The sequence below is a fragment of the Centruroides vittatus genome, unplaced genomic scaffold (assembly GCF_030686945.1).
Source record: "Centruroides vittatus isolate TY-2023 unplaced genomic scaffold, ASM3068694v2 contig_193, whole genome shotgun sequence".
NCBI classification, from domain to species: Eukaryota; Metazoa; Arthropoda; class Arachnida; order Scorpiones; family Buthidae; genus Centruroides; species Centruroides vittatus.
In genome coordinates, this window is record NW_027121185.1 from 61,344 (window position 1) to 87,858 (window position 26,515).

The window sequence follows — 26,515 nt, forward strand, 5'->3', positions numbered from 1 at the left end:
CCTTTATCTGCTTGTCTGTGAATACTTTGACTTTAATGCTTATGTGGTGCTGGTTTCAAAGCTATGAAGCGGGAGAGCAATTTCTTGTGCATAGTACTTTGCCTGTTTTTTTACCATTACTGAGCAATATTTGAATGCCTTCTATCAAAATACACACCTTTGAGAACAGCATCCTTTTTTAATATGCCTTTTAGTCTGTTCTGTATTGAAGACTGCAGTGTTTTGGGAAAGGTGCCTCCTAGATTCTGTAACTCCACTTCATAGTATTTCAATATCTTTATAAAATCTCATTGTGTGAATTGTTCTGATTACAAACGAAGCATGGCTATCTTCACAGGCTTAACCAGTACGTGCTTGAATTTTACCATACTGTTTCTGAATGCCGCTAAAAGTGTGCAATGAATTTCTGTGCTGCTAGTAGCTTCTACTACAAGACACTATCACAATTCATTGTTCCTGTTCTTGCAAATGTTACCATTCTGATGCCATCTTTAATAACAAAGCAATCATGTGAGCAGTCTAGAACAATTCAATGTACTGTTGAATACAGTTCATACAGTGCTCTGAATAGTTCTGTGAAACAAAATAAGTTCTCATATTTACTAGACTGTGCTTATATATTTAAAAATATGCTTTTGGATTAATTTAACTGATTATTTTTAGAGAATATTTATAAAAAAAAAAAGGTTTTGACCTATTTTTAATAGCTTATGAAAAAAAATTGATATTTAAAGTATGCAATGCCATTTTTCTCTAAATACATTTTATCGAAAAATGGAATTCTAAATGCAAAAAATATTGTGGCGATATTGGCACTGTGTGAGAGACTGTATTTTGAAGTTGAATTTATGTGAAGTCGTAACGTTTAAAGCACCGGAATGCAAGTCACATGACTTTTGGCACTTAAAACATTGCCTTATATTTACATCATTTTGATATTCCAGAGAATTTGTAACAGTTTTTTACCACTTTAATGTAAAATTGAAATGAATTCATTCACTAAAAAATGTGTTTTTTACCTCTCCTGAAAAGTTTGTTTTTTGATATTTACAACATTATGGCATTGCATGCTTCATTTATTATTTTTAATAATAAGAAATAAAATTTTAATTGTTTGGCTTATTCTTGAGACAACAGGTATTGATAAAATGTATTTTAATAACAAATTTTTGTTTTAATACAGATTATACAATGTATTGCTATCCTTTTAAGACATCAAGAAGCAGCTGTTTGGAACCTTCCTTTAACACTTAAAATCTACAATAATATACTTGTGCTAACTACACATTCTAAACCAAAGGTATTCTGTAAAAAGACATAAATTCATAATTTATAAAATGTGAATTGATATAACAGATTAATTAAATTTTTAAAATTTGTTCATTTGAAAAATCACGAATCGGACATAATTCTGTATACGCTATACGGTATTATTATCCAGATGACGATCGCCGATATAAACTAAATTCATGGGCCGTTGATAGTTTGGGGGTCGTCTTATAGGACAGATATATGCTAAAACTATAAAACTTTGACGAAAATTTATACCTCGTCTTATCTGTGGAAATATACGGTATATTATGAATTTATTGTAATGAACAATTTGGATGATTTAATTTAATATTTTAAAAAATCTAAAACTTAAAATTTGTAATAAGTATGGAAATAATGATATGTTTAAAACTTAATAAGTTACTGATCTAAATATGATTAGTATAAACTATATTAAATTTCTTTTTAGTTACGCAAAGCAGCACAACATGCCGTTTGCTCCATTTTGAAAGGAAGCGACATTGTAATTCGGGGACAGAATATAACTTGCCATCCGGCTTCTACGATGACGGCAAAATTTTGCATCAAAAGTATTGAAGAAAATGGAGGTATTGTAAAAATAATTACTATATTTTATCGTGTGTTTTATTAAATTTGAAATTATTAATTAATATTATTTTAGGAGGAAAAAATTCAACTGCTACTCTTCATGTGCTTGGATTATTGAAAGAAATTCTCTGTGTTTTTCCTACTTTCCAACTAAAATTAGCTTGTGAAGTTATTTTGAAAATAATGACTCTTGGAAATGCAGTGTGTATACATTTAATAATTATTTTAATATTTGATTATCCATTGAAGTAAATGAATATAGTGGTGATACCTCACTTTTGATATTGAATAAACATAAATAGTTTAATATATATTTCATGACAAAATTTATTTAGCAATCCAACTACAATGAAACCTCCATTAATGGACACTCCCAAATAGCGGACATCTATAGTATTTTCCTCTAAATAGCAGACACTAAATAATGGATGCCGTCGTCCGTAACCTACCTTACGAAAACACAAAGTCCTGCCCTCGATATTGTGAAATAATTAAATATGTATGAAATATTTTAAAACTAAAAAGAATTAGGTTCAAATACTCTTTTAGAGGATGAATTTTGATCATAGGCATTGAATAAAAACTGGCTTAAAATAGGAATAGGGGAGGAGGGCAGGTTGTAAAAACTGAACAATATTATCTGTTAGAGAAGTTGTCAATTACCATTTACCGTCATGCATATTAATGTTGTTAAACTTCTGTCTTATTGTTGGAATTAAGCTTATGCTACCAAGAAACCGTAAACATTACTCTAGTTATCATTAATTTGACAAGAATCGTAGTAAAGTAGTAATGAAAAGAGCAGTTTTAAGGTTAAGACAACTGTGTTTATTTGGTGAAAGTTCAAAGATCATGTTACATAGTTGAATTGCCGATCACTTTAAAGTGTAAGAAAATATTCAGTTTTTTTGCATTTATAATGTAATTTATGATCTTAACAATGTAATGGTGGCAAAAGTAATTTTTAATAAATTATTTATTGAAAAAAGCAAAAATGTTCAAAAAATTACATTTACTCGATAACTAAAAAGTAGACAAATCACCGTATTGATTTTTATTAATTGCTTAGATCATAAATGACGTTATAAATGCAAGAATACCGAATACATTTCCTATCCCTCGAAGTGTATCCGTATGATATATATTGCCCGTCGGTAAAATGTTCTTAATTTTAATTATTTTTTTATATATCTCGACTATCTAAGTTACAAATCCAATGATTAAATTAGTTTTTTGACTATTTATGTCATGGTAAATATTACATTAAAGATTAATATGTGCTTTAGGGTAGAAGACAAGAAACAATCAATAGTATTGGTGATAATTGGGATATAAACGAAAAACTGAATAAATAAAAAAAATATAAACATATGCCGATGGAAAATTCTAATACTCAAAATGAATGCTTATTTATTACAAATTTAACAAAATAACAATAATTGATTTATGTTGAGAAAGATAAATGAATGTGTAAATAAGAAATTTATACAAAAGATAATCTGTAGAGACAGGAAAAAAATTTGTCATTTATAGTATCAGATATCTAGAATCATTGTAATATTATAATGATTCTAGATATAACAGTAGCGTGAAATGTAAGTTCTTTATAAGTATAATAGAGATCAACAAGTAAACAGATTACTTGTGATACTCAGAAGAACAAAAAGAAAAATTACTTGCTAGTAATAGTTTTAAAAATACTTCATTTTAACATGTTTAATATATTAACAGTAATGAATGTATAGATTAAAAATAAAGCTTTATTCTTGCATACTGTTGGCAAGAGTAAAGCTTGTAAAGAATGTTTTAACAATGTTAAATAAGATTAGATTAATAAGTGTTTAATATATAATTGTGTTTCAATTAAAATGATTTGATTATTTTATATTTCAGTTTGTGATATCTTGCTCATTACAAGCATTACACAGAATGTTTAAAAATATATCAAATAGATCTAATTTAACGGCAGAATTAAATGCCCAAATAATAAATGTAAGTAAGATTATAAATTTTAAGTTTTCTGTGAAATTTGTTTTTAATAATTTAAGACTTGTAGACTGCATTTGTTTTAATATTATTACATTCTCTTTTGATAACTCTAAATTTTTATATTTGTATGTGAAGGTTTTTTGCAAAGTTGTATTTGTTGAATAATTATTTCAAAATTATTTTATTCAAAGAAAATCAACAATTTTAAGAATTAAGGGTTCCAATTTTGTCTGAATGTTGTTATAATATAAACTTTACAGAAAATGGCAAAATAATCAACAACTTTTAAGTTTAATTATTAAAAAGTAAATTAGGATCCATATTTATCTAATATTTTAATGAAAATTAGAAATTGTTGAATTTGAAAAAGCATAAGAAATTTTCAAATGTAACAAACATTATATTTTTCAATCAATATGTTAATTAAACCAAATATTTGAAGTTTATCTTTATTTTTATATACAGTCAAACTTCCATATTACAAACTTCTGTATAACAAATTTTTGCATCATACACTGCTCTTTCAACCAAAAATATATGTAAAATTGCTTCTAAATAATGAAGTTAAATTTCTACATAACAACTGTTTTTTGTAAGAACCATCAATCATTAAAAGTCAATTAAACCATCTGGGTCAAGTTCAAATTTAGGTTTAGTTTCGGGTGTCAATCTGTAAACCCTTTATAAAACCACAGTCCAGGTGTGAGAAATGTTAGTCGTTAGCTTTTAAAACCACTATGTAATCTGCCTTAAGTGACTACCGGTTGTAAAGGAGGAAAGAAATTAGGTCCAAATGCTGTCATTGACAGATAAACAATTTACAATTGATGAATGGCAAGATGATAACTTTTGAGGTTAATGAGATTTTATTGTATTTAATAAGTCATCCAGTTGGAATTTGAAGAACTGTTAATATAGTTTTTAAGCATTACTAAAAAAATTAATGTGATGTAAGACTTATAGGAAAATGTGCTGGAACATGCATTTATGTCGACGTAGACGAAGCAGTTTTAATGCTCTTAATAAGTGTGAAGCATATTTATGAAGAGAGAATGTTTTTACAATTAACAAACTACTTCAAACAACCTTTACTCTGCAGTAAAATTAATTCTTTAATCTAACGTTTTCGGTTAGCTTTACTAACCCTCTTCAGGATTGCCAAAAAAACCGTTATTTCGAAAAATACGTTCGAAAAACTCTTTACAATTTAGAATGCTTTTAAACTTTCCGGCTGCGCAATCTCAGATCATTCTTTCACAGCTGCATATTAGCCGCTCTCCAAGCGGAAGGGATTTGATATAAGCACAATACCTTTAGCCTTGGGAGTAGCAAGTATCCCTTCCGCTTGGAGAGCGGCCGATATGCAGCTGTGAAAGAATGATCTGAGATTGCGCAGCCGGAAAGTTTAAAAGCATTCTAAATTGTAAAGAGTTTTTCGAACGTATTTTTCGAAATAACGGTTTTTTTTGGCAATCCTGAAGAGGGTTAGTAAAGCTAACCAAAAACGTTAGATTAAAGAATTAATTTTACTGCAGAGTAAAGGTTGTTTGAAGTAGTTTGTTTGTAGTAATGCAGTGTACAGTACATAGTTTTTACAATTGTTTTGTACAACAAAAAATTACAATTGTTTTACAAAATTGTAGTTAAACTAAGTTGTAAGTATTTTAACACAAATATAAATTTACTTAAAATTAAAACTACATTTATATTCCATTGTTACTGTATATTACATTTATATTAATTTAAATTTTATAAAATAACAAACAAATTACATTAAAATTATACTTTATTCACCAAAGCAAAATTTTTCTATGGTGAATTTTTTTTGGGGATTTAGCGACTTTGTTATATAGATGTTTTATTTATTTTTTATAGTATTTATAGTATTTATTTATTACACCTTTTAAACTAAAATTAATATCTTCTAGGCATTGTATGATTATCAACCTAATGTGAATGATTCTCAACTCTTGTGTGCTTGGCTGACTACAATGCAGGAAGCACTTGTAAACTTATACAAGTATGTTATATTTTCTTTTTTATTTTAAAATTATTATTACATTTTTTTTTTTTTTCATTCAAACAACAATTAACAAATATTTTTTTATAGATTGAAAGATGAGCTATTCTTCAGTCATTTACCAAAATTTTTTGATATTGCTGTTCATTGTTGGCTTAATGAAAGAAAAGAAGTTTGGGAAGTTATATCAAATGTTTTAAAGGTAATTACCATCAAATAATAATTATATATATATATATAATTATATTGTTGTTTGCTATAAATGAGCATATTTTCATGTTTTTTCTTTATTTTACAAGACTTTACTGAGAGATTGCATACAGAAGTGTGTTGAAAATCCAGATTTTGATAAGACATCTACTAAATTTACTATGGTTACAAGCAAGCTATTTCAAAGCATTGAGAGAGGATTGAAGTATCAGTATCATTTAGCTTGGGCCCATGTTATTAATATAATTGGTGTTTGTTTTGAAGTATGTTTGAAAAAATAATTGCATAAAGTTATTTTAAATTGACAGTTTTTACAATTTTTATTTATTACAGATATTAGGAAAATATCATACACCAGTTACAATAAAAGTAAGTTTTGTAATTACTAAATAATTATAATATATGTAATAATTTAATAATATAAAAGCTGTGTGTTCATGCACACATGAATTTCTTATAACTCCCGCAATTTTTGTCCAATCTAGATGAAATTTTGGTTATATTTATTTTATGTTCTGATGGAAAATATAGGCTACTTATTTGGTAGAAATATTGGCTATAGAATAAACATTTTATTGATTTCGGATTGGTAATCACACTTACAAAGACTTGCTATTTTGTCAAAAAAAAAAAAAGCTTAGGTGAAAACATAAGAGTAAAATTTGTCAAGTAAATTCTACATAAAAGAATAAAAACAACTGAGAACCCCGAAGGCCATGAAGTCTGACTTGAGCAACATCGAGTAAGAATGGCTTTGTCAAGGGCTGCAGAAACAGCATCACAATGTTAAGTGCAACTTGAACAAAATAGAATCTGTGCCCAAAAAATGGCCTTTGCAATGGAACAAGGCTTACGATAAAAAATTTGCAGTGCTATTTAATTACAGCCGAAGTATTGTCTGACTCTAATCAAGGTGATATTATGAATTTTCCTCGTATTGATTTAGCCCCAGCAATATAAATTTGCCATTTATATAAAGCATCAACAGTTTCCTATTATTCTAGATTTTGCTGTTGCTATTAACAAATCTCAGACAGACATGATCATGTGGGAATCTTTCTTAATCAATCAGTATTTTATCATGGTCAGCTTGATGTCGCTTCATCCCGTTCAAGAAAGCAAAACGATATTAAGGTGTCATTACTAAAAAAGACAACAAGGAATTCTTTTAAAAGACAATAGTGTGTTTACTCAGAATGCAGTGTATAAAAAAAAAATTTTAATATTTTTTTAATGTAAAGACCATCATCTGTGTGTGTGTGTAAATGAATTCTCTATAACTCCTACTGTTTTTGTCCACTTCAGGTAAAATTTTGTTTTGTTGCTCCTTATGTTACAACAGATATTTCTACAAATTAAGTAGTTTATACTATTAGCAATTTGTACTCTTTCTCATAAAAAGTATTACATCGTGCTTCACGGCAAAATTTCTAGTGTAATAATAATTTTTGAGAATACCAATCTTTTACATGTTAACAAAACATATTCTTATTATTAAAATAACTTATTTCAATATTTAATATTATGAATGAAAATGTTTTTGACATTTTTGTCATTAAATAATAGTAAAGTATTGATAATTACTGAAAAATTATTGTGTAACCAATATTAATGAGTTATGTTATAAAATAAATATTAGTTTTAATTAGAATTAAACTTATAAACTGTTCAAAATGTACAAACAAATAAACACCAATGAAACCCGAATATAAGTAACAACACACCCAACAGCCATAAGTGAACGGGTTAATTTTAGTAACACCATCTCTTGTGCAAACTAACAATTAGAATAATTTAATTTAGAATGAACTGGAAGAAAAGAATCGACCCGAAGCGGGACTCGAACCCACAACTCCTGCTTGCCGTGCAGACGCATTGCCAGTTACGCTACCCGGACCTTCGTTCCGATTTCCTCTTCCAGCATATATGAGTCACAACTGGGGATGCATTGCCGGTTGGGGCTTCTGTTGGCCGACCGAGTTGCCCGTGTGGATGCGTCCCCAGTCGTGACTCATATATGCCGGAAGAGGAGATCGGAACGAAGGTCCGGGTAGCGTAACTGGCAACGCGTCCGCACGGCAAACGGGAGTTGCGGGTTCGAGTCCCGCTTCGGGCCGATTCTTTTTTTCCAGTTTATTCTAAATTAAATTATTCTAATTGTTAGTTTGCACAAGAGATGGCGCTACTAAAATTAACCCATTCACTTATGGCTGTTGGGTGTGTTGTTACAAAATGTACAATTTTTTACTGATTAATTCCATCAGATGCTGATTTCAATTGTTTAACTTAGTTGTTGGATTAGCAAAGCCCTAAAAATAATATCTTCAGGTATTATTTGAAAGTGATATTTTCTATATTCTGGAAATTTTATGTTTTAAGAGTTTGTTTTAACACTTGTTAAGATAATCAAGTAGCCTTAAAGAAAAGTCATTCATTATGATATACTATATTCTCAATAATCAAAAACAACTCTTGAAAATCCAGCAAACATTTCCTTCCATCTTAAATGGACATCCTCGGGCTTTTGCTGGTTTTTAGTTATTGAGTATGTAGTGTGTTTGTATTTATAGCCAATACTCAGTGGTTGTCATTTGTCGTCATGATATTATTCAAGAAATTAAAAAGTGACTGTTTTGACAGACTGTCTTTAATTTGTGAAAATTGTTGTCCGGTTAATTTTTTTATTTTAGGACAGTTTTATATCAATGGCTTTTTGAGCCACCACCTCCATGGTTGCATAAATATTTGTCCAATATCCCCTAACCCATTTTCCCTTGTGTGAGAAAGACTTGGAAATATTCAAGAAAAACTTTTCTATGAATCTTACACTATGTTTTCTTCATATCTGAAAACCATTAAATGCAATGTTTCTTCTTACTCATTTTCATGAAGGAAACGGAAAAGTTGCAGTTATCCCAGCCCTTGTCAATGGACACCATTCAGTCAGTGACCGAATGGTGCCCCTGAAGTTCCCTTGCTTCTTTTCACTCTTAGGTTTATTCACCACCTCTCAGTGGATGGTAGTGCCCACTTTGAAAACCACTGTTTAGATGTTAAAAATATATGAAATTGAAAAATATTTTTGAAGATTAAAGAATGATTTACTTTCAAATAACTTTTAACTATCAAAATCAGACTCAGCAATGAGGATTAAGAAATTTTCATCCCCAACCTAAATTCTATTAGAATTTATATTGGGGATGAAAATTCTATCAGAATTTAGGTTGGAGAAAACGTTTATGTTGATATAAATAAATATTTCTCAGCAATAATAAAGTGGTTACAAAAATTCATTAATTAACTTTTAACTATTAGACTTTTTTAAGAGTTTATCTTTGATATTTTGTAAAGATTTTTTTTATTTTTAAATAATATACAGTGGTGCCTCATATAACGTACTAATCCGTTCCAGGTGCATGTCTGTTATACGAAACGCATTTTCCCATAGAAATACGTGTTAAAACATCTAATTCGTTCCGCAGCATAAAATAACTGTACTGTATTGTAAAAAAAATAAACGTGGGGTGTGTTCTTTTATTCCTCCGCGTAACTCTGCGCGAGCGACATCCATTTAAAAATTCCTGCGGAACACACTCCTAAATTCCGGTGGGAGTGCGCGCCGTCGAACGGCAAAAACGGCCGCTTGTAGCAGTATTTTACGGTGGAAAGCAACGTGGCGTCCTCCATGGCTCAGATAGTTTCGTTTCGGGGTCCATTATGTGGTTTTATGAATGAAAATTTAGAAATTGTGAAAGCACAAGTTAGCACACGCAGTGATGCATGTGTCTTTACAAATTTTTTTTGAATGGTAGCCGGCATTCTAATTTTTTTTGTGGCTATTTTGAATGCTCTTTCAACAAATAATCCATTTCATGGTTAAATTTTACAATTGGGACCCTTTTTTTGCCTTTAAAAGCTCATATTTTAGATTTATAGATTCCTCCATCACGATACTATCGATAGTGCGGGCGCCGTCATCTTTCTTTCTTTCACCGTCGTTCCTAAATGACTACAAACAGCAGCGCACTCCAGTACCAATTATGCTGGAAAGTCTGTTGTTCACAGCCAGTCCATTGCTCGAGTCACGTAACGGCCAAACAGAAAGTCTGTTGTTCGCAGCGTACGTTATACGAGGCACCATTGTGTCTATAATTTTAAAAAATATTGATTGAAGAATTTTTTTTAGTGTCTACAGTCTTTAGCTGATCTTAGAGATAGCATCAACTTCACACATACTAATGTGTTGGATCAAACAGTAGGGAAAGCAGTGGCTTCTATGGGTCCTGATGTTGTATTAAATGCTGTACCATTAAATCTCAACTTAGACAGGTAGTTTTAATTTTTAGATTTTTATTATAATAGGAGCAAGAAATGTTCTTAAATGTACAACAATTTTTATTAAAATATTAAAATTATTACAGCAATAAATTTGACTTTGATCGAAGTTGGCTTCTCCCTGTTATTAGAGATAATGTTAAAGAAACAAAATTGGAATTTTTTACAAATTATTTTCTTCCTCTTGCAACTAAAATTCAAAAGAAAGGTATTTGCAAATGTTCTATTCATCATTTATTATTAATAACTCTTATTAATCTTAATCATTATTTTACAGTTACTCAGTGTCAACATTCAAATCGTAATATCGAGGCACGGCTTTATTCTGCAGTTCAATCACAGGTATTTACTTTTTATTAAAATTTTTTAAAACAATGTTTAAGATTAGAAATATATTTACTCAAATGATCTGTACACCTTTTTATCATCCCGACCAATTTAATTTATTACATATTTAACAAATTTTACTATCAGAGTTTTGTAGCATTCGGTTTAAAGTCCACATGGTTTTAAAAGAAAAAAATTACAAAGAGGGAAAATATATTATTTGTATATTTAATAAATTATTTGCAGTTTGTTGTTTAATTTAAACCAAAGCTGAAATGTCTGCATGTATCCTGAAAATTTGCACAAATTTCAATAGTGTTTTTCATTAATTTTAAATAATTGGACCTGTGCATGAGACAGCATATATTCTTTGTAGAATTTTGTTGATGGAAAAAGTTTATGTAAATAACAGTACACTTTAAAATTGGAAGTATTAAATAAATTGAACAAAGAAATATAATTGGTTAATAAATTTAATTTTATACCAAAATTGATGAAAATTGGAAATCTTGTACAGTTAAACATTTCTCTTCAATAGGAGTCCATGGCATACAGTATATAGCATCATTTCAAGGAGTTTCGAAGGCTCAAAAAATCTTGATATGGTTATGGATGATGAGTCCTGTTTCACTTTTGACTGAAATGAATGTGCTGGTAACAATCATTATTTCATGAAAGATGGGCTGAAGTCAAATTCAAATGACACTAGTTAGTTAGTTAGTTATTTATTGATTAAGATACCAAAAAGGTACATTCCCGATACCGTAGTATAACATAACCGGGTGCAAGCGCGACAAATAATAAGTACATAAAATGAGAGTGTAGATTACAATACATAGGAACGTAGATACGGCAAATTAAAATACCGTATACAGTGTAAATAAAAACAAAAAAAAACAATAATAATGGAAATAATAATAACAATAATAATAATAAAAAAATGGAATAAAATACAATTAAAAAAAACAATACAGATACATATGAAAAAAAAATAAAGAGAAATAAACTGCAATATTTACAAATATTTACAAAATCTACAATGAATTGTGCAATACACAAGCAGAGGCCAGAAGAACATGCTGAGGAGTAGAATGAGAGTCGCCGCTAACCGTTGCCAAGAATTCAGTAGGCAGGTACCAATGTTATTTTAAAATACACAGAAATAAGGTGGAAAAAGGCACTGTAGGTGTCTTTATATTTAAGAAGACTGTCCAGATGTTGAGGGGGCCAGTTGTCGTTGTGGGTCTCGATGGTCGTCTTGAGGTGGAGTCGTTCCAACTCCAGAAGCGGGCACTGCAGGGTGTAGTGGGTGCTGCCATCAGAGGTTCCACAGATGGTGCAAGAAGGGTTAGTTGTTCCTTTAAACCTAGCCAGGTAGGTAAAGAACCTACCATGGTTGGTCAGAAACTGAGAAAGATAGTGGTTGGGAGTGTACCACTTAAGAGTCAGGAATTCCTTTATATTTGGAATAAAGTTAAAGGTGATGGAGTCGTTATGATTCCATTCGTCCTGCCAGGAGGCAAGGAGCTCCTGCCAAAGGATTTTTACCAAATTTTATATGCATATTCAGTAGGTCTGAGAATCGGCTACTATCTATTTTTCATACCCCTACACCATTTCCCCCCTTTCAAAAATATATTTATATATGGATTAAGGCTTTTATGTCCAACAGATGGCGCTAACTTCCGACGACCTAAGTTTGCTTTTCTGTGAGAATGGACTGAAGCAGATCATTTTCTATCTATCTATATAAATAAAATATAACGTTCGTTTGTTCCTACCGATTCCTTTGAAATTTTGACACAACGTTGCATTCGAATACGCACGTGTTTTTATATAATATACATGTCGAAATTCCCCCCACTGGGGGAGATGGACGGGATTAAGGCTTACCGTGAAGAACTCGGCTTCTATTATACTATTTTACATGCGGTTTTTTTGCGTTTTTAATTGCGTTTTAATAGGTTACGTCAACAGAATATACACTAAAAAGGGATTTTTCGATATTCCCCAGCGGGAAAAGTGACGGGATTAAGGCTTACTGTGAAGAACTCGACTTTTATTATACTATTTTAGATGCGTTTTTGATTGCGTTTTAATAGGGTACGTCAAGAGAATGTACACTAAGAAGGGATTTTTTGAAATTCCCCCACGGGGGAAGTGTTATACATTTATAATAGATACATTTTGAGCCACAACAACGCGTGGCCGGGTCAGCTAGTATTTGGAATAAAGTTAAAGGTGATGGAGTCGTTATGATTCCATTCGTCCTGCCAGGAGGCAAGGAGATCCTGCCAAAGGATGCCCTTGATGGCCCTGATGTTAATTTTATTGTAAGAGAAGGGCAGGGAGTGGTCAGTGGAAGCTTGTTTAGCAATGGCATCTGCCCTCTCATTACTGTGGGTGCCCTGGTGAGCTCTGGTCCAGCTGATGTGAAAATGGTTGGGAGAGTGGATAACAGTTTCGTGAATGCCAGTGGCAATGGGATGATAAGTCTTGGCCTGAAGGAGTGCCACTGCAGAAGCGCTGTCTGTAATAATAGTGATTTCCTTAGTAGTGTAGTTATCATTTGACCAGTCGATGGCTTTTCTAATGGCAAGAAGCTCTGCCTGGAAGACGGAACAGTGCTCCCCAAGCTTGAAATGGCCCGTAGCAATTTCTTCATCATTATTGAAAACAGCAAAGCCACAGCCCACGTTCGAGCCGGTTTTAGATCCGTCGGTGAAAATATGGAGGTCAGTCTGGTCAGAGGTGTCGAAACGGATATTGCAAGGAGTGGCTGGGTGCCTCGAATTGGCAAAGCTCACATTGGTCTCCAAGTCTTCATGTTTAATACAGTGATTATCAGTATAGATATCTCGACCCCATTTTATGTGCCACAGTTTAGAGTTGAGTGCTATCACTTTATTGATGGGTGCCTTTTTTGCCAAAACTTGTAAAGAAGCGCTGGGGATGGTGCAATACGCCTTGGTAATTTGAAGAAGAGCTCTACGTTGGGCAGTGATAAATTTCCTTTTTATATGGGATTTGGTGATGTCATGCCCCCAGCTTCCACATGCATATGTAGTGATCGGCAGGAAAATCTGATTATATATTGCGTCAAGGGCTTCGGCTGCCAGGCCCCAACGCTTCCTTGCCATGCCTGCCAGAGCATTGAAGATCTTTCCGGTGCGATCTGTAATATACTGGGTATGGGTATTCCATAATAAGCGAAAGTCCAAGACAACTCCCAAGTACTTAATAGTTTTCTTTATGCGAACAGAATGATCGCCCATCTTGACAGTTGGCACTCTTCGGTACAGATTGGGCTGCCTTGGTTTATTAAATACGATGCCACAGGTCTTGGCAGCATTAAATGTTAGTTTATTCTTAGTTCCCCAATCGAGGACTTGTTCCAATATGTGGTTTCCATTGCGCTCTAGTTCTGCCCGAGAACGTCCACCCAGCAGCACCAGGACATCATCCGCGTAGGCCACCATGTCATGTTGCCCAAAATTTTGGTTGAGGAAATCATCAAATACAACGTTCCATAGCAAAGGGCCACACACAGAGCCCTGCGGGCAGCCACGGACCACGCTCCGGCATACGTTATGTCCTCCATAGTTAAGAATGGCGGAGCGGTTAGTGAGGTAGTCAGTAATAATTCGGTAAAGATTAGCAGGGCAATCCTTGGCTCTAAGGTGGTAAAGAATAGAGGGCCACCAGGCACTGTCGAAAGCCTTTGCAATGTCCAGGCTGATGGCCATCACATACTTGTAGCTACTTAGGAGGTTGTTAATGCTGCTGATGACGCCTTCAATAGCATCTGCGGTCGAGCGCTGTGGCCTAAAACCAAACTGGTTACTGTGCAGAAAGTTGTTCTTCTCCAGGTGCCATTGGAGTCTATTAGTGATCAACCTCTCCAGCACCTTGCCAAGAACTGGCAGGAGGGAGATGGGACGGCTCTCCTCAGGGTTTCCAGGTTTAGGAATCGGAACAATTCTGGCACATTTCCAGTTACTGGGAAAGATTCCATGAGAGAGGCTGGTGTTATAAATATGCATCAGGTGCTCGGGGATTATATTCCAAAGCTTCTTTGCCAACTCAGGCGTGATGTCGTCACAGCCAGGAGCCTTCCTGCTATTAAGATTGGCGAAGGCGTACTTGATCTCGTGCGGCTGGAAGCTTGGAGTATCGAGGGTACTAATTGCATTAGATACCAGAGTTCGAATCCTATGATGATATTCAGTCTCCTGATCTAAGTTATCCTCCAGGCAGAATTGATCCATCCTCCGGTTGGCTGCCTGGAAAAAGTCCTCGCCAGGAGTGAAGGAATGTAAGACGGACCTGCTTTTGAACTTATTGGTGGCATAGCGAGTGATAAAACCCCAGGGGTTTTTAGCCGCCGATTGGCAGAAATGAGTCCAAGAAGTTTGCTTGGCCTTTTTAATCTCGGTTTTATAATTCCGAAGATGCTGAAGGTAGTGCAATTTGTGGTTGGTCCGATCAGGCTCAGTGTGACTCGTCTGGTATTTCTTCCGCAGCCTGATGTTCTTTAGGTGAAGGATTGTCAGGTTTTCCGTCCACCAAGGCACGGGCTTATGAGTGTTCATGTATTTCGGAATAAAGATGCTGCAGGCCTTCTCAATAGTATTAATATTACCCTCTATGCGCTCACGAGTAATCTGAGGGTCAGGATGGACACAGTCAATCAAGTTATTATGGAGGTAGGTCCTGAGATTGTCCCAATCCGCATGCCTAAGATTGTATTTAAGGCGTGGGTGCCTTATGTTGTCATTGGTGGTGGTGTTAATATTGAAGGTAATAACAGCATGATCATCTATGGAGTCGTTGAGAACCTTCCAGTCAGAAATAGTGGAATAACAGCCCAGGGAACATGCCGTAACATCTATCCAGCTATGTCCCTGGCTGGAGACGAAGGTGGGAGGGGAGTTTGGATTGTTAACAACAAGAAGCCCATTGCGGGCAAAGAAGTCTTCCCATCTTCGGCCACGATGGTCTAGGTTGTCGCCTCCCCAGGTGGGGGAGTGAGCGTTAGTGTCTCCTGCAAGAATGTAGAAGGCATTGTTGAAGGTGTCCATGCAGTTTTGTAGTGAAGACAGATAATTGTCGATGTCATTATTCATCGGACAGTAAAAGTTGATTAGGATGAGCCTGTTGTCGTTGACAATGATCTCAGAGCAGCAGATGCACTGAGAGCTAATGTTGCTGTGGTGCAGAAGGGACAAGTTGTCATTGGGGGCGATAGAGGCCGCCCAGGGATACTCTGAGGTACCACTAAGGATGGTGCAAGTGGTTGGAAGACAAGCCGGGCGGTTACGCACACAGTAGGGCTCCTGGCAGAAGATGAAGTCGCAGTCATTGATCTTGGAGCTTAAGATTGAGGTGGCAGCAATACTTCTTCCGGTGTTGTATTGCAGAAGACGAATACTTTTATTACTGCATTGGTCCATATTCAGTACTATTAATTACGTTGTTTTTGATACGAGTATAAACCTGACATGTGCTGTCACGTGCGTTGTGTTCAGAGTTAGCTGCTTTCTCATGGGTGCAATTACAGCATTTAGCTGGCTTGTCCTTATGTTTGCAGTCTTTGTAGGAGTGTTTGCCAGAGCAGTGACTACATGTTGGCACTGTCTGGCTACAGGACTTAGTCGAATGGCCAAATCTACAGCACCTGTAGCTCTGCAGGACCGGACAGAAGTCCGAGACCCTGCATTTGGACCATTCCACAGAGATCTTCCCCAGAATCAGAAGCCTTTTCCGCAGGTTGGGCGAGACCTGCACAGCCCAGTTGGTAAAGTCTTTCCCCTTCTTGCCCATAGTAAATTTGACTCTGAAGGCCTCGTTGAACTCGTCTTCAGAATATGTTTCGCTCAGGAACTCGTTCTGCCGATAGACAAGTAAAGGTAGCTCCTCCCGGGTCACTTGAACAGGAACTGAATAAAAAGCCACGTAAGGCAAACGCTTCTTTGGCCTTTTAATAGTTATTTGTGGAATTTCCTTGGAGATATGTTTCACAAGTCGGTCGGCATCGCTAGTGTTTCTTATCTCGATTGCAATTCCCCCACCTCCGATGTTGCGGACTCTGTCAACTCCAATCCAGAGCCTAGATGGTTTGATCTTCTCAAAAAGGAGTCTCCTGAGCTTATTACAGCTCGCTTCCTCTCCTTTGTTGTACAGAAGAAGGACCTCCGTATCGGTTTTTGGTCTTTTAGTGTTACCAGAGGATTCAACTATTTTTCCTGATTTAAGCGCTGTGCTGTAGGATCTGTCGACGCTGTTCACACAGGGGCCTTGTGTGCAGATCTCTTCAATTTTAGCCTTCGTGCTAAGTTGATTTTCCAGTATTTCTTGAATGGGGCCTTCTTCCAGGAGCTTCCCCAATTTACCGGAGAGGCCCTCCATCTGAGATAATGGTGCCTCAAGATCCATTCTATCAACAAGATAGTCTATGTTGTCACCTATTTTTTTATTGGTCACTGTGATCCTGTCCAATTTATTGTTGATTTCGTTGAGTTGGATGTTTAGATGTTTGACGTCGCTGGCACTTTGCTGTTTGTCGTCATTGGTGGTAGAAGACCATGGGCTATGGCTAGAAGCACTGTCCTTCACTTTTCCCATGATAGCAGGGAGGTCTTCGTAGAGAAGTTTATTAAGTTTGCCGGTAAAACCCTCAATCTCTGTTCTAGTTATGAAACAAGTGGTGGGAGGGTGCAAGATGGGCATCGGAGTAGTGGCTTCAGCATTCAGAATTTTATTGTTTTTCTTGACTGGTGTCCCTCTCCCCAATGAGGGGTCAGGGGTCCCAGACAGAACAAGCTGTTGGTTTTTCCCAGAGCAAACAGGGTTTGCATTGGGTTTACAGCAATCCCCTATGGTGCCGGCTGCGAGGTCTATTAACTTCTGGATCTGATCATTTATAAAGTTTTTATTCTGAGTGGAGCACGATCTTTTCCCCTTCTTCTCAGCGCAAAAGCCCTTAACTTCATTGGCGATGCGATATGCCTTTTCCAAAAATTCAGATAGAGCCTTGTTCTCCATGGAGAACAAAAGAGATAACAGAATATGTGGAAAGTGTAATCAACCAACCATGAGAGGGTAGTGTACAGCGTATTGTGTGAGAAAAGATGCCTGGTGGCCAAAAGACTCTGTCCGAGATGGAGTAATCCAGCCAAGACAGAGGGGAAAGCAAAGTTGGTTGGTTGCCAAAATAACAGGAATAGGTAATAAGAAATACCCTTTATCCTCCAAAATACTATTCCAATAATAATTAAATAACGAAAGTTTAAATTCGTGATGTAATTTTGACCAAAATACTATTCTAATAATAATCAAATAACGAAAGTTTAAATTCGTGATGTAATTTTGACCGAAATACTAATCTAATAATAATTAAATAAACAGATGTTTAAATTCATGACACTCCCAAGTTTTCACTAACACTTCTGGTTTGATTGGCAATCAGTACCAAAGGACATTCACAGGCTTTCATTGCTTCTTTATATCTCTGCCACCAGAGAAGTGTATGGAAATGTATGCATTCAGAAGAGGCTAGTACTCTTTTTAAGAAATACTATCCAGACTAATGTTATGTTTTCTGGCCAGATGTGGCCACCACTCATTATGCTCATGCATTCAGAAGAGGCTAGTACCCTAGACACGGTTGCCAAGTTGGACCGTTATGGAATTTGATACATCTTCCATGAAGCCAACATTCTAAATGTTCTGCAACTGAGACTAATTGAGAAATTTTGGTACCATCTAAAGCAAAAAGTTTATAAAAATGGTTGGAAAGCTGACTCCATGGAGTTTGAGGACATGATCAGGGCCAAACTTTGCCACTTTAGATCTGAACCTCTTCCAGAGATTAATGGAATGGATTAAGACTAAAGTTCATATTGAAGCTGATTGCAGCCTGATCAGCTTATCTGTATCTGAAAACCTTGTTTTAAAATAAATAATGAATTTTAAACAACTTTGAAATTTGTGCAGATTTTTAGAATACATACACTTAGACCAGTATCTTAAACTAAGACATAGGTATAAAGATGTCAGTTTCAATTGTTTATTAAACTTGATTTATTTAATCTCATTTTAACAAAAATTTTGATAATATTGATTGTATCACTAACAAAGTAAGCAAAATGCTTAGTAACTGGATGCACTCTGACATTGCAAGTTGGGTCATCAAGTTTACTTTGAATAAACCACACACTCCAACTTTTTGCCATGATGTTTTGGAAAAATGCATGGAGACCATTTTTCATGATTTCTTTAAGAGATTGATTGTTTCCAGTCAGTGAATATCTGATAAAAAATGATGCAACAATGCTTTCCCTGATCTTATTTTCTTGATTTTATCCTTTGCAAAATTTTATTTGTTTCCTAAAATGAAAAAAATAGCTGTTAAAGGGATGCAGAGTAGATGTCACAGTGACAAAAGCTATTAAAGACATTATAAAAAATGACTTCCAGGACTGTTTGACAAGTGGTACAGATGCAGGCAGAAGTGTGGCAATGCGGAAGGAGCTTATTATCAGGATAGTGTGATGTAAGAATTGTGTTACATAATCAAACTTGTACTAAAAACTTTGCTTTATTTTTTTATTCTGTATATATAAGTTAGTTCTTTGGCTACATAAAACTAAACAATACAGTCAAGTCTGCTTGAGTGCACCCTTAGTTTGCTGTTCATTCTCTGTAATCAGAAGTAACAAGATTACCCAAGGAGTTGTTAATGGTATTTGATTCTCTTCACTTTTTCACGCCTTCGGAATTCTGCGTAAATTATAACACACTCGAAAACATTAAAATTTATTATCACATAATTTTACTGTACTTACATATTGGTTTACATTCTTATATCATCAATTTTATTATTTTATCAAATAATCATTAAATATAATGTAGTTACTAGCCACATTTCTCTCACTTCCTAGAAATACAGTAGGAAGCTTAGCAGTAGAGATATGACCATCTTTGCCCGAAAATTTCTGAATGCTCTTTAATGGGATGTACAGCATAAAAATAAATAAGTAGCTTGTGACTCTGAAATCATGTTGCTAATCACTTCTTGCTTCTTCCCCTTGAGGGAATGTTTATCTGTGTTGTTTCTTCAAATATATTTTATGATACTTTTTTAATATGTAATTGCTTCTTATATGTATGTCTAAATCTGCTTATTATGTTTCTGTAAGAAACCTTTTGACTGTCCCTTTATTAGAAAACTGATCACCAAATCTTAATACTATAGTGCAGCAGTGGAAAAAATTGGCTTAAATCTTTGTTAAGCAGGCCATAAATATTTTATATATTCTAAATATACCAAAGTAGGCCTGTTTCTATTATTTTTAAGTGATATGTCAAATATGTTTATGGACCAGTTTGGGCATCGCTGCCATACAGGTCTGTCGTGTTCCCCGAATAAGGTATTGTAAGATTAAAGATAGACTCCTAAAAATAAGGCCTGGAATGTTATGCAAAAACATATTTTTCTCTCAAGTTCTGAATCTTGTAATGAGTTCAAAACTACTGAGATTTTTATCTCTGCCTCCTGAAGATTCATTTAAAAATAATAATAATAAAATAGCATATTTTAAAATTTTGCTTGATTAAAGTCTATTTTTGTTTTTTGTAATAAACTTGTAACTAATTTACTATTTTTTGTCAAATTTTAAAAAATGCATTACTTCAAACAATAATAGTACATTTACAATGGGAAAAGTACATTTGAAAATTAAAACTTATGAACTTCCCTCTCAAGTTTCCATAAAAGAGTGGAAGCTTCCTATGTTATATCCACTCGCCAGTTGAGACCTTGTGTCATCATTTTTGTCATTGAGAATTTGAAAAAAAAATCCAAAATGTTAGTAGTTAACATGCAGCCAATGTTAAAAATTTTGCACAAATTTAAATGAAAAATACTCCATTTGGACAGAAAACCACTAAACCTGGAAATCTGCACTTGGTCCTAACTAGTAAGTGGATATAATATAGGAGGTTTCCATTATTTTATGGGAACTTGTTTGAGGAAAGTTTATTGTGCACATCTATGAAGAAGGGTTATAAATACAGTTTTAATTTTCAAAACCCATTATCTGCAGATATATCATTTGATAAGTCAAATTACAAAAAGTTCAATAAATTCCTAGAAAAATGCCACACGAATCCAGATCACAACTACACAAGAAGACGATTCAACATTTGGGAGTTGTTGGAAAATAAATCTGTTTGGATATCTACTATATTGATGAAACAACAGATGAAGCCAAATGCAAATGCTATATGGCTAATGTTGTTGTTGAAATATTAGATAGATATTATTATTTTTTTTTTTTTAATTTTGAAAACTTTGATTTAAGATTTAAGCTATTATCAATAATAAGTCAAAACATGTAAAAGTATTTTATAAAAATAAATATATGATTTCTTATTGATGTATATAATAATTTAAATGAATTATTTACAGATTTGGTCAATGCTGCCTGGTTTTTGCATAAATCCAGTTGATTTTCCTCAGGTTTGAATTTACTTTATAATATGAAAAATAGTCCAGTTAAAAAAAAATATACATTTAATTATAATTTTAAAAAATTTAGTCTTTCAAAGGAATTGCCAAAATTCTCGGAACGGCTTTAAATACGAGACAAGATTTACGATTAGATGTTATGGCAGCTTTACGTAATTTAATTAAAAAGAATCTCAATAATGGTAACTATTTCTCTTTTGCATATTTTTTTAGAGACACTTTAAAATCTTTTGCAGAGATAAAATAATTGTCAAACACATAGCAATAGAAAGTGTTCTGTAATTAAGAAACAAATAGATTACAAATAAACGTTTCAAAATACATTAAAAAAAGAAGTACGTTATAAATTATAAGGATGGATCAATAAATAACCATCCAGGTCACCCAACCATGCTGTTGCTTTTGGTTGGTTATTTATTGATCCACCTTTATAGTAAACATTTAAACAAATATTAATGAAGGAAAAGTATGTATAAAATGTGAATGGAAACTCTCATTAATATTTTTTAATCCATTAAATTTATTAAATTTGTCATGAGTTATCTACATAAAATCACTGTAATAATTATTTAAATAATTGTTTTTTATTTATAGATGTAAATAGAAAAGAAATGACAAGATATGCAAAAAATTTCTTGCCCATTCTGTTCAATCTTTATACCACTGAATCAAAAGATGATAAAGAAGAATCTACAAGATTAGCAGTTTTTGATACAATCAAAATATATTTGCGAGTTTCAGAAAAAGAAGTATGTTAGTTTGTTTTAAAAGTGTGCTTTTTTTATACATATATAATATAAATTAATTTTACTTTCAGCTTTGCGAGACATTGTTTCAAAAAGCAGAAGAAAAGTTAAAAGATTCGAATATTACGTCCTTTAACAGACGCGCACTTTTAGATATCTGCCGAGCACTTATACCATTTATAAACGAAAACCATCTTCAATTTCTCTTCAGTTATTGCGTGCCTTTACTTCAGGTTTGTAATTGTTAATTTAATCTGTACAAAATTTAATTAATTGTAGCTTAATATAATTAATTAAATCATTTATCTATGTTTTTTATATTCCATTTTCACAAAGAATTTAGACAGAACAATCCAGAAGAAATCATACAGGGTTTTGGAAGAAATCTGTAAGAACAATACCGAAGGATGCCAGTTTTTCATAAAAAATCATATTTGTGAATTGAAGGAATTGTTGATTTCTTCGCTTTCTTCGTCGTCTCCTTCGTCAAAAGCTGTAAGTTATTTAAATTACATAAGATCTTGATTATTGCATTACTGGATTCAAACTTGAATCATTGTAACAGCCTCGTTTGCGATGCTTAAGAAATATAGTATGTCAGCTAGATAAAGATAACGTTGAATTTGTGAAAATTATTATTCCTGAGGTAAGTTAAGAAAATTTTTCTTCCTTTTTAATTTACAAGATACAAGTGCAATATTTAATAAGTTTTGCTTGAATAAATAAATATATTACATAGAAAATGATATCATAGATTCTAAAGACTGAAAATATTATTGTCATTAAAGATTGTTAAGGTTTTGTTTTTGTTACTTGTTAAATAAAATATCCAGTTATTCATACATTGTTACAATTAATGATTTTTTTATTCTTCATCACTCATTATGTTAACGAATATTTTTAGGCAGTGTTTTGTATAAAAGAAAATTCGGAAAAGGTTCGAGAAGCGGCATATAATTTAATAGTCGAAATCGGAAATTATTTTTTACGACGGCATTCGGAAAATCCTTCCGGTGAGTTTTCCGCGTTTAATAAAATTCAAGAAATTTAACGTTACAAAGATTATTTTTAAATTTCAGAAGGAATAAAAATATATATTGAAGTATTGCTAGCTGGACTAGCTGGTAATCCTCACTTTGTTGGTGTTACTGTACTGTGTTTGGGTAGAGTTATCTTTGAATTTAAAGGTAACATTTTATTTGAAAAAATTGCTTATGCTAATGTGTTAATTCATTAATTTTACAGAAAAAATTGCTTTCTTTCTATTTTTTACTTTCTAGACAAGATTCCATCAGATTTAATCCATCTTATTATCGAGAATGCAGAAGTATTGCTTACTTCCTCTAATAGAGAGATTGTCCAGTCTGCGCTATCATTTATTAAAAGTTTATTTGGGGCATTAGAAGTGACTGATTTGGCTCAACATGTTGAAACTTTTGTAAGATAAGACTGATTCTAAAAAAATACATTATTTAGATTTATTATGAATTAATTTTATAGAATTTTATATATTGTTGAAGATTTAGTTAATAATTAAAAGAAAGATAAATTAATTTGCAGTCCTCCTTACTGTTTTCTTTTTTTCTTTTTATTGTTTGTATTTATAGGTAAAAAATATAATTAAAGCTATATCTAAAGATGGACAGAGACAGTTAAGGTTTAAAGCAAGAGAAATACTAACAAGATTTATTCGAAAGTTTGGGTAATAATAGTTATAAGTAAATTTCATTTATCTAAGTTTGTTAGAAACAGAATATGCACAGAAGTGAAGTAAATAATTAATAAACTTAATAAATCTCCTTTTTAATTCTGTAAAATGAAAATCTTATAGATAATAACTTTAAATTTTTTTATTATCAAAGTATTATTATTACAGTAGAGCATCGATTATCCGACCCCCGATTAACCGACTGCGTTCTAGTCGGTAAATTCAAATGTCCGCTAGTGATGTGGCGCTACAATATTTGGTTATGTCTTGGCTACTTTAATATTATTTTTGTTAAATTTTTGCATGTTTTAGCTGGCAGCACTGGCTCGACCATGAAAGGGAGGCTACTATTTAAACCAGGCCTAATACACTATACTAATAATGTATTTTTTCATACTGTTCGGTTATCCGACCAACCCCAGTCCCCAATTAAGTCGGATAATCGATGCTCTACTGTATTTTATTATTAATTTTAATCAGATCATCGTAATAATTTTTAAGATAAACAAAACTTTTTGAAGAAATTTTTTATTAGCTAACTGCTTTAAAGATATTGTCAATCTTTTCCTGTAACCATATATTTGTGTGTGTATTAATATAATTGGGAAATTAAACATATAATTTTGATAAATTTTTTTTCTGAAAGGTTTGATATGATCTCAAAATACGTACCAGAGAGCCATAAAAAGTACATTAACAATATATATAAAGTTGAAGTGTATAAACGTAAAAATAAACTTGAGAATAAAGAATCAAAGAAGAACAAGTAAGTATGAAATAAGTTTTATAAAATTATTTGTTAATTTAATATTTATAATTGTTTTGATAATTCTTTAGTCCTTGTTGCTCTGCTATTGTGAGATAAGCAGAGGGTCGGGGGAAAACCTCGCCGACCACTTGCGCTGCACGGGTTAGTAAAACTCGACCTCGTTGTCGTCGGATGGCTAGGAGGGCAAAAAGTGAGTGGGGAGGTGCGTCGGTAAGTCGACAGGCGTCCTTACTTTGACGGGAGACAGGTTTATTAAATAACAAAAGCGAACATTCAATAAAGATACACATACAGTAAAGATATAAAGATAACTTCTGCTCAAATGCGGATAAAATATCCCCATCGCTAACCGCGATCTAACCAATAAAATGGTCACGTGCCTAACTTCTAGGGGGAGAGAGTTTACAAAGGTTATGTCGATATACCTTAATATGTGGTCCGACGACAGTATGCGACGACCTCTTGGACTATGGAAGCTGGAATCGGTCTTATGTCCGGGACCGGAGACACTGGATTCAGACCTTCCCGGACGATCGCGCTCTTTCCAGAGTCGATCGGGTTTTTAAACGATAAGCTGGCTCGGTGCCAACAACGATCATTTAACGTTCGATGACTAATTTGCCGACTCGCTTTGACTTGGATTTTTGTTTTCTCTTTCTGATCGGATCGGTCGATTTCCAATCTAAAGGGGTTCGTAACTCGCAAGTTCAACTCTCGAATTTACGTTCCAAAAACCTGCAGGCTCACACTATTAGGAAAGTATAAAACTAAACAACAAATATTATTTTAGAAAAAAGCTATTTTAAGATAATTTAAGCAGAAAATATTAACTTGTAACTTAAGATTGAAGAGCTGAAATTCTAAATTATGAAAAATGTCTACAATTTTTCTATAAAGAAAAGAAACTGTACTGATGTTAGAATAAAACTCTTAATTGTAAATCTTATGTTTTAACTTGATATTATCAACCATTTTTTGGCATATACATATTGAACTGAATAAAACTTTATTTCAACAAATTTAAATAAAATATATTTTTTAAACAGTCTTTGAAAGTAATTTATTCTAATTTACACTGTAACAATATTTAACATAGTTCTAAAAGTACAGATGCTCCCCTACTTCTGAATAAGTTAGTGTTGAAGAATTAAATACTAACAGTAATAGTAATATTCTAGTTATTTAGCTTGAATATTGAATATTACAATTCTGAAAAATCAATAAAAGTTTATTTATTAAAATATTTCTTGTTACTTTATAGACAAGAAGATTCTGAAGATCAAACTTCTGAAGATGATGAATCTAACAATTGTATTCTTTTGGCTAACGTTAAAGAAGAAAATGAATATGTTGATTTTCTCAGTTAAATTTTAATTATAAAAAAATTTTAGGTATAAATTAATTTTTTATAATTTTCTATACAATAAATTATGCTATCTAGCTATATAAATTAAAACCTTTTAATGTTTTTTCAATTTTTATAATTACACATTTATGATACTAAACTACTCAGTGAGACACATTTCTGAAAATTTAGGAGGGAAGACAAAATAAAATTTAATGCTTGTGATTTGTGAATAAGAGGAATTAGAATGCATCTGTGAAATCCCGGGAACGTAAGAGGGAGTCGTACCTCCTTTTCCGGCGACTCACTTGTCAAGGATGGCTGTTACGTCGACGGCGCGTTACGCGAGTGGAGGAGGAGGAAGGATGGGGTCGACGATAAGGCGAAGCCAACAGTCAAGAAAGATACCATTTTATAACAAAACAAGATTTATTAAAATCGAATGAACAAAACTATTCTACCCTCATACAAAAAGGGGGTCCGGAGAGAGAGTTTACAAATATTTATTCATACCTCTTAACAAGTCCGTAATAGACGGAATCCGGTAAAAGGAGTTGTAGACTGTCGTAGACGGGCACTCAAAACTGTAGAATTCTTTAGAACTTTAGAAAACCTCTATAAATTCCGTAATATGTGAAGTCCCAAAAACGGGTT

At 33.2% G+C, this 26,515-nt stretch overlaps 1 protein-coding gene across 1 annotated transcript in view; it reads left to right on the forward strand.

Annotated features, from left to right (window-relative positions):
* The window catches only part of LOC136970395 (RRP12-like protein), a 53,400-nt gene that overhangs the window by 21,297 nt on the left and 5,588 nt on the right, over positions 1–26,515 (forward strand). Inside the window, exons 6-28 of the mRNA XM_067264835.1 lie at positions 1,184–1,300; positions 1,742–1,880; positions 1,955–2,082; positions 3,775–3,873; positions 5,799–5,890; positions 5,981–6,092; positions 6,190–6,363; positions 6,434–6,469; positions 10,287–10,429; positions 10,522–10,643; positions 10,713–10,777; positions 21,234–21,284; positions 21,364–21,475; positions 21,888–22,042; positions 22,111–22,272; positions 22,376–22,534; positions 22,605–22,685; positions 22,944–23,052; positions 23,119–23,226; positions 23,320–23,477; positions 23,647–23,741; positions 24,394–24,513; positions 25,778–25,878. Of these exons, the coding sequence (XP_067120936.1) occupies positions 1,184–1,300; positions 1,742–1,880; positions 1,955–2,082; positions 3,775–3,873; positions 5,799–5,890; positions 5,981–6,092; positions 6,190–6,363; positions 6,434–6,469; positions 10,287–10,429; positions 10,522–10,643; positions 10,713–10,777; positions 21,234–21,284; positions 21,364–21,475; positions 21,888–22,042; positions 22,111–22,272; positions 22,376–22,534; positions 22,605–22,685; positions 22,944–23,052; positions 23,119–23,226; positions 23,320–23,477; positions 23,647–23,741; positions 24,394–24,513; positions 25,778–25,878 (2,638 nt within the window). The remainder of the gene's footprint in view (positions 1–1,183; positions 1,301–1,741; positions 1,881–1,954; positions 2,083–3,774; positions 3,874–5,798; positions 5,891–5,980; positions 6,093–6,189; positions 6,364–6,433; positions 6,470–10,286; positions 10,430–10,521; positions 10,644–10,712; positions 10,778–21,233; positions 21,285–21,363; positions 21,476–21,887; positions 22,043–22,110; positions 22,273–22,375; positions 22,535–22,604; positions 22,686–22,943; positions 23,053–23,118; positions 23,227–23,319; positions 23,478–23,646; positions 23,742–24,393; positions 24,514–25,777; positions 25,879–26,515) is intronic.